General features: G+C 40.2%; 1 protein-coding gene across 1 annotated transcript in view; it reads right to left on the bottom strand.

Annotated features, from left to right (window-relative positions):
- Positions 1 to 13191, bottom strand: part of GLB1 (galactosidase beta 1) — a 46610-nt gene that overhangs the window by 2175 nt on the left and 31244 nt on the right. Inside the window, exons 12-15 of the mRNA XM_075705010.1 lie at positions 10067 to 10156; positions 8676 to 8789; positions 7425 to 7556; positions 2184 to 2423 (exon numbers count right to left, since the gene is read on the bottom strand). Of these exons, the coding sequence (XP_075561125.1) occupies positions 2184 to 2423; positions 7425 to 7556; positions 8676 to 8789; positions 10067 to 10156 (576 nt within the window). The remainder of the gene's footprint in view (positions 1 to 2183; positions 2424 to 7424; positions 7557 to 8675; positions 8790 to 10066; positions 10157 to 13191) is intronic.

Consider the following 13191-nt stretch of genomic DNA (forward strand, 5'->3'; position numbering starts at 1 on the left):
CCTTATTAACATTGCAGTTTCTAAAGACGGCACACTCAGGAATTTGTATGCGCTAAACCAGTAAATCATGACACTATACACACTACCAATAAATATGCCCTAGACAAAGGAGGGGGGATCTCTATCTTCAGTAACAAGATTTCCTTTAGCAGCGTCAGCAGCTACAACCCACGATTCCACAGAAATCAAAACCAGTCCTGACTCCAAATCCTCTTTTCTGTTGAATAAAAAAAAACCCTATCCAATAAATCTAACCATACATTTAGGGGCATGTACGCTTAAGGGCATTGTGCTTCCTCAAGCAAGGGTGGAGGAAGTTTTATTAATATGAAGGGTTTAAAAACTGCTGAAGGCAAGCTAGCTACAACACGGGTCATGACTATTAATGCTACACCCTTCTTCCAGGCTGTCCAGCATAACCTATTCCTTGTCTTTAATATGCAAATACAGGATCATCATTAGAACTATATGTTTTCTTGTAAGTGTTGTTTCCATGGTTTTCCAACTACTCAAACAGGTGGGTTTTAACCCCTGTTAAAAGAACCTCTCCACACCTTGGCTTCAGCAATTTATACAGCACCACTCAAGGAAGTAAGGCCCAGATCCAGTGAGACCTGAGTGAAATTTAAACCTTTATGACCCTCTGCTTTAAAGGCATTTGCTCATTGGTGAAGTTATCTGGAAGTCTCAGTTTCCACACCCAGTATCACCTCAATCTTATTACTCCTAGGTATCTTATCTAAAACTTTGGTCCAATCCATATAAAGCTTGAACAATCAATTCAATAGCCCTACTTACAGTTTGCCTGGGATCTCTTCACTTTGACTGCCTTAGAGGGTATAAACACTATGTAAAACAGAAGTTTCTATGTTCAATAGGTCAAAGGAAAAGATTCCCACCAATACATGAGACTTCTTGGACTCATTTGCCACTTCAAAGATTACTTTGCCAACAAGCAGGTATGGTCATCTTGCTTCCTGAAGATTTATGACTCATGTGGTCACAGAATTCACTGCAAAAGTCTCAGATTCCAGTTCCTGTGCAAAGAGCTATTTTTGGATTTTATTCAGTGATTGGGTAAGACAGTCGCTGTTCCTATATATGTGCGTAAGTCAGACTTCCTCATCCAAGCTCAGTGCCAGCAGCTTTAAGTGCCTGCAATGAATCAGTCTTCTGCATATTGGGAAGTGCTTTAACCACCACAATACTGTAGACAGATCACCAGCAACTCCTTCTCCTACTCTATTTTAATAGCAGTAAATTAATTTTTTTCAGAAAGGAATAATTTTGCTACCGAACACTATCACAGGCACTTCCCTGAAGCCTGGACTTAAATGCTTAGGCCTCCAAGAGGAGTGATGCTTCAGTGCACACATTGTGCTCTCTGTGCCTCCCACCAGCTAGTTGAGCTGGTCCTTACCCATCCTGCACGTTGGCCGTTTCAAACATGGCACTGTGAAAACACATTCTTTGCTGCCCTAGCTATGCTCCAGCCCTATAAGAAGTTTCTATTAACAGAGATCTGCTCACAAGCTTCCTAGAGCAGTGCTCTCTGATCCATTCAGTCCAGTTACAGGTAACCTCCAGAAGACAAGCAGTAACATCTTCCATCCATTGGATCTGTATCTATGGGCACAACACCAGCAGCTGTGTCCAACGCTCTCTATGCTTTGTAACAGGATCCATACTTCCTCGCGCAACACCGTTAAAAATGTTGTTACTTTTAATCAATCAATATAGCCAGGAAAGTGTTCTGTAACATCTTACTTCTTCCAGAATAAAAAATTGTTTTATCTCAAGGCACGTATTCACTCCCTCCCTCCAAAAAGCTGTTTCTGCTCCACATCAAGATAAAAAAAAAAACAACACAACTTAAATGCAGCATTTCTAAATAGCCTGACAGTTCATCTTTCTCACTGTTGAAAAACTATGGGGTTTTTTTGTGATGCTCCATTTTCTAGACCAATACCATGTATCTTTTGAATATGTTTCCCTTCACTTAATAGTTTATCTCCAGATTTACTTAAAGCAAGGAATCCATTTCCTAGTTGTTTAAATATATTTGAGACGCCCCACCACTACAACGAACTTCTACCCATCCAAGAGGGGTGGACTTTGATTGTCCATAGAAGTTTCAGTAGCTTTCTGAGCAGACTTCAAGTTTTTACAACAAAAAGTTGTACCTTTGTCCAGCCAGGAAATTTGACATAGGTGTCTTGAGGCAAATCTGGAATTCCTTCAGGAATTGAAAGTCTACCAGTGTAAAAAGTAGGTGCTTCATAACTCAGTGGATTTCCAACAGATCTCTTTGGTCGGTCAAGGTGGCCATTAATGTCACGGTTCACTGCTCCATCTATGTCTAGAGGATAAATTTCCCATTCAACAAGTATATCTTGATCAAGAGTTAAATTTGAAACTAGACCCTAGGAGGAGGAAAAAACACACCAAAAAAATAACATAATTAGTTTCATGTTATTGAAGTTATTTGACTGCAACTATAAATCGGCCAGGAATAAAAACTGACTTGAAGTACTTGCAACAGCTGCCAATCTGTGTATGAAAAAAAAAGCATCTGGTCTTCACCAAGTTATAAGCTTTGCTTAAGAATAAAGGGTTTCATTTATTCTCTGTGGAAGATCTGTTCCTCTTCAAAGTTTTGAGCTTTCACCGATGCCCAAGTTTTTTTCGAACTTTTTTCCCGTAACTGTGAAAATTTGTTTTGCTTTAACATGAACATGATTCCAAAACCTGGGGCTTGATAAAAAGCAGAAAAAGCATTCAATATCTTAAGTTTGCGATACCATCAAGAGATTTGGCAACACTGAGTCACTAACCCAAGACATTAACCTACACAATAGCAGAGAAAGCAGTATTTACTTCCTACAAATCTTGTACAGCTAACATACACTATCACAAAATCAAGGCACATGCTTTGTGACCCTGATTCAGTACTTTATTTAAGTTTACAGTCAGCGCCAAACCCACAGAGTCCTGTTTCATTTCTATGGAACTATGTCTGCCGCACACCAGGGTATCTGCACAATGAACGCAAAAGCAAGGTAAGGTCATGATTTTAAGAAGAGTGAAAGGAACATTAAGTTACCCCTGCACATGTCCTAGTTGTGTTATAGTAATTATTTCTAAAGTTGTGTTTCAGTGCAGTGCAAGGGGCTGATTTTAAACCAGTGCTGCTACATCCATATAATCGCTTGGATAGACCCTGTGTAGTAGCTGTTTTTCAGTGCAATTTAAATTCTGTTGCAAACACCACATGTTTAACAGGAACAAGCAAAACCACATTTTCTGTGGCCTTGGAGGGCTGCTACTATGTCATGTGTCTGTTCTCATGTCTAATAAGCATTGCAGTGACTCCACAAGGCTCATCATCAGTACAAGCACTAATTGGTTTTCTCTTCCTTTACCTAGGTCCCCACTTCACAGAACAGGAACTTATTTTTCTTATATCAAAATAAAATATCTGCACAAAGTAGCAAAGCTTTTCTATACAACCTAGACTTCATTCTGTCTAGCACACAGTTAAGCAATGCAACATAACTTTAGCCCAAGCTTTCTAACCTGCCTCCTTAAGCCCATCTTTAGGCACTACAAACAGTGTGATTTTTCAAATGAGATGAAGTGCCTACTAAGCATTCTTACTTTGGTCTGCATTAACAATGCATATTCAACAGTCCAGATTTTTCCAAGTAAAACAAAAGATATAGGTGGCAATCAGCATGTGAAAAAATATAGAAAAACAGAAACCACACTCTTCCTTCCTTTGTGTCCTTCAACAACATGACTTAGATCAGCAGGATGTTTTAAAACCAAAACCCTTTTAAGATTCCTTCACAAAAGCTAGATGCCTCATTCCATTTCAAGCTCAAAATAAAGTAATAAAAAACCAGCCAAAACCCAGAAAAGCTAACCTACTTGCTTAAAAATGCAAGGCTTCACAAGGTAAGAACGTCTTCCCCTGAAGTTACTTTTCAAAGCCCAAAATCTCTAAAACCTAAGGTAAAATTATTCCCAGTTTTCAAAATCAACACAAAGAACAGCATGAAGTAAGGATTCTGTGGGAAGAAGCAATGCACATTTTCCAAAGCTATCTGAGAAAGGTTGCCTCTTCTACACAGAAGCATCCTGCTTTTAGAGGATTATTCTCACAATGCACGCATCTACTAAACTTGCTTTCACTCTTAAATCTTTAGAAGGTTGAAACTCTGGTAGAAGCGTGAATTTCAGCTCAACCACAGCAACACTGAGTACATCCCTAATCTAACCTCTAACCCTCTATTCTGCTACCTTAATTTAGCATTAAGCACATAGGTTCCTTATCACCTGGCCTGTTATTAAATAAATAAATAAATGCAACTTTTCTGCTGCCTCTACAGAAAGACAAAACATTGGGGAACTAGCTGCCCTCTCTTGCCACTGAGATAGTCAAGGTACCTTGAAGAGAGTATAAACAGAGTTGGCACTCCTGCTGCCCACTGAATTTATATACCACAAGCACAGAAAACCCTCAGTTGCTGATGCTTTCAATTCAGAGGCTTTCATACATCCTAAAAGTCCCCACATATATTCAGTGTTGTTCTGATTAGGATTTAAATAACTGTATGCCTTCCAAAGCATAAGATGGGTGAAACTGCTTTTTGTTATGGTGAAAGCCTGTAAGCTAGCAGCTTTGCAAATGCTGAGAGTTATATGGCTTTGCCTTGACTAGAGTCTTAGCATAATTGGAAATACACTTAAAAATACTCATCACAATACACTTAAAGAGTAAAATAACTGGTCAACTAGTCTCCTTTAAACCAAGCCTCATCTTTAATTCTGCCATGCTGCTTAATCATAACCAATATATCCTGCTGTAACAATGCAAACAGGCCCATCCTACTCATGCCAACGCAATACAAGTGTGAGAACGGGAGATTGTGCCTACTGGAAATCTTGCAAGTCTCTTTCCGGTCTATGTTTTATGATTGAACTGGATGCTGTAACAGGCCCAAACTCAACCAGAGTTTGTGGTCTCATCAATTAGGCTACTCAAGATGCATACATATTTGGGTTTACTTTTTCCCCTACTTAAAACCTTAAAAATCCTACTTCCTCACAGCATGTGTGCCTTTGCTTGATAACTAAATGGTACTATTCAGGCACATGTCTTTCCTGTAATATTTATCTTTCTCCAGCTCTTGCATCCAAGCTAACCAAGAAACACTTTGGACAAGTCCTAATTCAGCTCTGAGACATCTGTCACAGTCAGAATTTAGACTGAGAGGAAACATACGCTTCTATTTTACCTGGTATCACCTTAGCACCAGAAGGCACCACAATCACCAGAGAGCTATTAACGTGGAGAGTCGTTAAACACTAGACAAGCTTTCTGAACACTGCCAAATCAATTTAGGCCAAGTCAAATCTAGGGGGTGTTTAAGAGATTCTTGCACTTACGGGGCTGCAAATGACTTCTTAATTGTAAAGCTTTGTCATTATTTCATTATTACTTGTAACCCAGAAATATCAAAAACTAAAAAAAAAAAAAACAGAACAGTGTGCTGTGGCACTGAACACAGTAGAAACACACAACTGGCCTCTACAATACCCTCCTTCAGCTAATATCACACAGTACTTGGGATCCCATGAAGTCTAAAACCATTTTGCCCCTGTCCTTCCTAGTGTTACATTAGTGGCATCACCACTGTATTGGGTTTATCTGGCAAGGTCTTGATAGTGCAGGGGCTGCAGGGGTGGATTCTGTGAGAAGATGCCAGAAGCTGCCCCCATGTTGGACAAAGCCCGCTCCAGCCAGCTCCAAGATGCACCCACTGCTGGCCAAAGCTGAGTCCATCAGTGACATTGGTAGCACCTCTGTGATAACATATTTCAGAAATGGTAAAAAAAACCCACTGTGTAGCAGCTGTGAGAGGAGTGAGAAAAATGGGAGAGAAACAGCCCTGCAGTCATCAAGGTCAGTGAAGGAGGGGGAGGAAGTGCTACAGGCACCAGAGCAGAAATTCCCCTGCAACCCGTGGCAAAGGCCACAGTGACGCAGGCTGTCCCCCTGCAGCCTGTGCAGGTCCACAGTGGAGCAGATATCCACCCTGCAGCTTGTGGAGAACCCCATGCTGGAGCAGGCAGATGTGCCCTGAATGAAGCTGCAGCTCATGGAAAGCCCACACTGCAGCAGGCTCCTGGAAGGAGCTGTAGCCAATGGAGAGGAGCCCAAGCAGGAGCAGGTTTTCTGGCAGGAGCTGTGACCTTTTGGGGGACCCATGCTGGAGCAGTCTGTTCCTGAAAGACTGTACCCTGTGGAAAGGGCCCATGCTGGAGCAGCCCGTGGGAAGGACCCATATTGGAGGAATTCACGAAGGACTGTATCCTGCGGATGGGACACCATGCTGGAGCAGGGAAGAGTGTGAGGAGGGAGGCATAGCCGAGACAAAGCGTTATCAACTGACCACATCTTCCATTCCTCATCCCCCCTGCACCTTTCAGGGGAAGAAGGCAGAACAGTCAGGAGTAAAATTGAGCCTGGGGAAGAAGGGAGTGGTGGGGGGAAGGTGTTTTTAAGATTTGTTCTTATTTCTCATTCTCCTACTCTGTTTAACTGGCAATAAATTAATTTCCCCAAGTTGAGTCTGTTTTGCCTTGTGACGGTAATTGCTAAGTGATCTCTCTGTCCATATCTCAACCCACAAGCTTTTCTCCCTGTCCTGTTGATGGAAGAGGAGTGATAGAGTGGCTTAGTGAGCACCTGGTAGCCAGCCAAGGTCAACCCACCACAGCTGCTCATGTGGGCAAGTGACAGTCCCAAAGTGTAGCACTGACCCAGAAGCATTCAGAAGCTTTCTGATAATTATCTCTAACACCTGATCAGTCCAAATCTGAACTGGCAATTTTGCATGGTAAAGTGCTTGTGAGACAGCCTTTCCTAGCCACACCGAAAATATTACAAGGGTATGCTACTGACAAATGAAATGGGACACGGAAAGAGATATAGAAGTGTACATATATATATACATACACACATACACACACACAACCCCAGGATTCACAAGCCTCGAAGTATGACCAAGGTCTAGACTGATTTCCAACCCATTTTTGGAGTTTATCCAAACAGCTTTGCACATTTTTAAAATGTTAGCTACAGGCTCAACTCAACCCGAAAGTCTTGTGGGCGACACTTTGGCTGATAACATAAGTGAACCAATGAAAAAAATTTAAAAGATGTCTGTTAGTTTTGAATTCCACTTTGATTTTGGTGACTGGAAAAACTCAAATGAAAACTAGTGAGTAGTTACATTTTGAGGTAGAGTTACAGCTGTGTAATCCTGATCCTTTTGCTCTAACCCACTACTTTCTTTTTAACCTGTGGAAAAGAGGAAAAGCCACCACAATCCAGTAACTCAATTGATTTTACTTACCTTAAAGTCATTATTGTATCTACCGAAGTTGACTCGGCCCATATTCTCTACCAAGATGTCCAGATTTGCTCCAGCCTTCCCAGTTATATTTATCATAAGTGATTTGTCCCTTTCAAGGACACCTTGAGGAACCTGTATGAATTACACCAAGAGGAAGAAAACGATAACCACTGAAAACCAACAAAACCCTGTTATTTATCTCTTCAACTTGCATGAAGAAAAGAAAGGGGACAAAGGAAACAAACAAGAAAAGTAAAGAACAAAAATTCCTTTCCTCCTCTTGCATGTGAGCACACACACACACAAAAAGCTGCTATGTCAATATTCACATTTCAGTACATCAACTGGATGCGCTACTAGGCAGCATTTGTCTAAGTGACACCATCTCTTTCCTTAGCTGAATTCAACTAAACCAATCAACTGTTAGAACCCTTGTGTTTTTGATGCACCTGATGCACAAAAAGTAAGTTCTCAAATTTAGTCTAGTGACTGAAAAGATTTTGGCAATATCAATGATTAAAACAGGCTTCATCTTCCAATTAAGCTCGCATCAATATTTAGCTTTATTTATTCCCATTCCCACAACATAAGGAAAGAAGAGCTGGACCTGGACACAAAAGTGATGAGTCAGCACAGGTCAAAGAATAATTAAAAAACAGGCTAAGTCCATGAATTTATATTAATTCTCATTAAGCAGGAACAGAACAAAACCCTGCTTAAGGGAAGGATAATGTTCACATCTGTACAATAAACTTTTTTTTTTTTTTAAACTTGTGGTCAGAAGCCAGTTGCATAAGGTAAGACATAGGCTCAGGCTTCCACTTCCCCCCACCCTCAAAGGAAAAATAAAGAAGTGGAGGCGGGGGGGGGAATAAAAATCTATGGAAACACTGTAGAAAGCCACCACCAACCATATATATCATTAATGTATTTCATGAACCTCCAAGTAAACCCTTCTTCTAGGTTTTTTTTTTCCCCCCACTGAATTCATGAATCTGTATGAACACTCAAAAATGGAAACAATTACATTTTCCTTAGAAATAACAGATAGTCATATTTTCTGAAATATGAATATTTAGTATGAGTCAACTGTATACCTCCTTACTTCCTTCATCTGACTAAATAAGATTATCTAATAAAATTGTTTTGGTAAGCTGGAGAAAGGAGAAACAAAAAAAAAAGGCAGACTGTATCCATAACTTTCATGAATGCCACTCATAGAAGAAATGAATACCAGCAAACAATGTTTACCCCATCAACAGAGACATAGGCACGGTCATGGACTCCGTTTGAAGGTGAAGACAATTGTGTTGGCTCCGTACAGTTTTTTGGAAGCTTAGTTCTGTACAGTACAAACCCAAAGTACTAAGAAAAGAAAAGAAAGGGGGAAAAAAAACCAAAACAAAACAAGTCATTCTGTAGCTTCAGTTCCGGTCATGAATTAGAAATATCCCACATTCCTGCCTACATGTTCAGATTGAAACATTAACTTACATTCACTTCAGATAGCATCTATCACAGATGCCAGCTTCAGATTAGAGTTCACTTTGACCTTTAAGTAATGGGTGTAAATTCCACAGCATTTCCATTTTTAAATGTTTCATCAGAACATTTACGTAACTTCAAAAGATAAGGGTCTTTGCTATGAAGGTATTTCCTCAACAAAACCAAAGCAGTTAATGACTGAAAGTATTATTTCTTCATTAAAATCAATGAAAAGATAGCTGGAAAATCCCTTCATAACTGAGTTTATATAACAAACTTGAAAGTGCACTTGTCACCCAGTGCCCATAAATTGACATATTCATCAAGTTAATATTATCAATTAAGAACTACCCAATTATACATCAGGAACATTTTGGAATATTTTTCACTAAGATCCCCATCAGGAAAGAAAGAAAAAAGAGTCACAGTCATTGGATTTGTTCTCATCACAAAGTGAAACACAAATTAAAAAAAAAGTCAAAAATGCATTGTCTCTTTCACTGAGTAGCCACAAAACCATTTATCTTCAAGACTTGGATTAGAACGTAACCCTGGCAGGAAGAAGTGAGAGTAAACCATTTCCATTCTGCTATTAATTACTATATTTGCATTACATTTGAAACAAGGTGCCCAGAAAAGGGGGGCGTGGGGGAGGGAAAGAAAAAAAAAATTAAAGATATGCTAGGAAGCTCCGCTGGCTGCCCTCTTCTCTCAGGCGTTTTCCTAAGCAGAGTACTAAGGGTGGGAAGGCCAGAAGATGAGAGAGAAAAGCCCACTAGAAATTACACCCAGCCACAATGCACTACTTGCAGCCTTTCTCACATCTCTCTATTAGAGGCTTGGAAAGGAAAAATGTGAGCTTTGAGCCCCTACTTGACTAATGCCATATCCCAGGCATCTGCTGAACTGCTTCCATCTCTTCTCCCTCCTCCAGCTACTACCACCATCACATTGTCTCCAAGTAGTTACTTTAGCTGCAAGCAATTAGCACCCATGCTTCAGTCTGCGCAATTCGGCACAGAAGTGATCAAGGAGCCGTAATATCATTACCTCTATGCTGAGATAAGGTGTAAGACATAAGAAGAGTCATACCACAGAGGGTTGTTCAAATAAGCTTTACAAAATTACTGCAAAGTGCTTACTGAAGGAATCCTCACCTGTTTTAGCTGAACAAAGGTTAATGGGTAAGTGCTTTTCACTGGTCCTGCAGGTGACAGTCCATCAAGAACCTCCAGCACAGTGCCTACCTGCAGCATAGAAAAAGCAGATATATGAAGGTCAATAAATTTCAGTCCAAAAGTAACAGCTTGCACATCCAGCCACCTAGCTGCATCTGTCCAGAAAGCAAGGAAATCTTAAGCCCTTACATCATCCTTACAGACACATTAATAATACAATACAGTACAGAGAACTGAAAAACCCCAAAAGAAACATGCTACATGTGGAGCAATGTTTTAAAAATCCAGATGTTCTAAATTTGCTATGCATTCATAAAAGTGATCCTTTATTATTTAACGAGAACTAACCCAGGAGTTTCTCACAGAAGTTTTATAAACAAACACAACTGCTCTGGACAATTAATACAAAACAACTATATTATCTAAATTTTGCTCTATTATACTATTATATATTATAATCAAGCTAGGAAAAATGCCACTGATTTCCAGTGAGTTACTCTGGAATCATTCTGAGCTACGTAGGGATACAATTTCTTTCCATCAAGAGTTATCCAAGATTAATTTACCCTATTTAGTCTTAAATGATTTTAGAAACCCTAACACTGTAATTCAGTGTCACATATAAGTAGCTGGACTAATTTTAGTGAGACCGCGAGCAAGGTTTAAGCTAGTCACATGCATAAGTACCTTGCTGAATAAGGACTTATACGTGTACAACTAAATTGCCTTTTGTTGCCATCTGCAATTTCCTTTTGTGATTACAGTTTTCTACTCACTACAGTTCTCTAAGTCCACTATCAATTTTGTTAGTCAAGATGAACGCAATATGCCTAGTGTCTTACAAGCTCAAAAAAAATCAATTGCATTCATATTTTTCATGCAAGATGTCAGTTTCACCAGAAGTATTGTCACTGTTCAGTGACATCAGACATTCAAAATATTTCTCAAATGCAGATTTCAAATGCTTGGGAAAAAAAAAAACCAGTAAAAATTTAGGCATTTAAAATCTTATACTGTAAGAGCATTCACAGCAATACAAACTTCTGAGGCTACTTCAATAACAGAACTATTGAATTTTTGCAGAGCATTCATGAAATTCAGCAGTGCTGAAATATTAAATTATATATTAAAGTACATTGTGCGAAATCCTGTGTGTGACAGAAGTCAGCATGAATCATCCATGTACACGCAATTATTTCTCCAATATAGTACTGGCTTTGGCTGGGGTTAAATTTCTTCATAGTAGCTTTATGGGGCTACGTTTTGGATTTGTGCTGAAAACAGTGTTGATAATACAGGGATGTTTTCATTATTGCTGAGCAGTGCCCACACAGAGTCAAGGCCTTTTCTGCTTCTCACACCACCCCACCAGCGAGTAGGCTGGGGGCACACAAGGAGTTGGGAGGGAACGCAGCTGGGACAGCTGACCCCAACTGACCAAAGGGATATTCCATACCAAAAGATGTCATGCTCAGCAATAAAAGCTGGGGGAAGAAGGAGGAAGGTGGAGGGAATGACACACGACACGTTCAGAGTTATGGTGTTTGTCTTGTCAAGTAACCATTACACATAACAGAGCCCTGCTTTCCTGGAGATGGCTGAACACCTGCCTTCCAATGGGAAGTAGTGAATGAATTCCTTATTTTGCTTCACTTGAATGTGCGGCTTTTGGTTTACCTATTAAACTATCTTTATCTCAACCCATAAGTTTTCTCACTTCTACCTTTCTGATTCTCTCCCCCATCCCACCAGGGGGGAGTGAGCAAGCAGCTGTGTGGCACTTAGCTGCCTACTGGGGTTAAAGCACAACAACTGGGTGGACATAGATCTAAACGGACTTTTGAAATGAGCTTCTCTCAACTCTTTAGCTAGGAACAAGAAAGCAAAAGGAGGCCGTAAGTATACAAAGGGTAATGCCATCACTACCTGGAGGTTGGTCACCCTCACTAGTCCATAGGTCAGTCAAACAATGGCTTGCAAAATTTTGATGGGAGTAGTTAGCTCCTATGTTTTCAGTTTAAGCATCGCACCTAAAATAACAATCAGCTTTTGTAGAGCAGAATTCCACAAATGCTCTGGACTGTGTATGTGCTCCATTCCTTATCTTGTGCTCCTGCAAGGGAGCCAGTAGTGTTAAAGCAATATGCAGGACTTTGCAGGCCACAGGAGATATTGAACTGCCAGGTCTTGTACAACAGTGGTGAAGCAAGAGATGAGTCTTTGCACAGACACTGACAGAGAGGAATTATAGAACTAAACAACAATCCTATGGGCATTAATAGTCCTGGCCCCAGGTGGACAACGAAATTAGAAATTAATGTAAGTGGCATTAAGACACACATGGTCACTTGAATAAGCTACTAACTGGCAATAAGTGCTGCTTTATGCCTTGCTGAACTATTAGCAGCTTGTACATGTGACTGTTTAACTTTTTTTTTTTAAGTTTCTGCTACCAATGGGGCTTCTGTTCTGAACACAGGTCAACCACATATGATTCACTTATGGACCGGGTTGGTAGAAGCTTGTTTCTTTGAAACTTCAATGGATTATTTTTGTTCAGCTTTTCACTTTTAAGTGGTGCATACAAAAAAATCCAAAACAAGATTCGCTCTTGCTGCAAGTTCCTGTTGACTGCTACTTACTGGACAATCAGTATCACAACAGAAACTTAACAGTAAATTCAAAAATTATGAATACTGTCAAGAATTTTTAAAAACTCAGCCTGTAAAACAACAGATGACTACTAATAAAAAATAGCAGTACTTTTTTGTCCTCCAGAGCAAGGTCTTCAAAACCAAAGTGTAAGATCAAGCATGAAAAAAAAAACAAACCAAAATAGCTCCAACAGGAATGATATCAACTACAAGCAGCATCCTGTTTGCTTAACCCCCTTTCTACCCCCAACTCCCATCAGCGTTGCCTGCTACTTGCTATTGCTTGAGCTCTCCAAATCCCAAGAACTGAGTACAACTCCAGAACCTATGAGTCTGCAGTGCTAGGGCAGGCATTTCCTTGTGACCAAGCACTCCTCAGGGCCCTCCAAGTGGTGACCAGAAACTTGTGCAGGCTCCCAAGCCTGCATAGCCACATAGACACATTGCAGG

This window comes from Pelecanus crispus, chromosome 2 (assembly GCF_030463565.1).
Source record: "Pelecanus crispus isolate bPelCri1 chromosome 2, bPelCri1.pri, whole genome shotgun sequence".
NCBI lineage: Eukaryota > Metazoa > Chordata > Aves > Pelecaniformes > Pelecanidae > Pelecanus > Pelecanus crispus.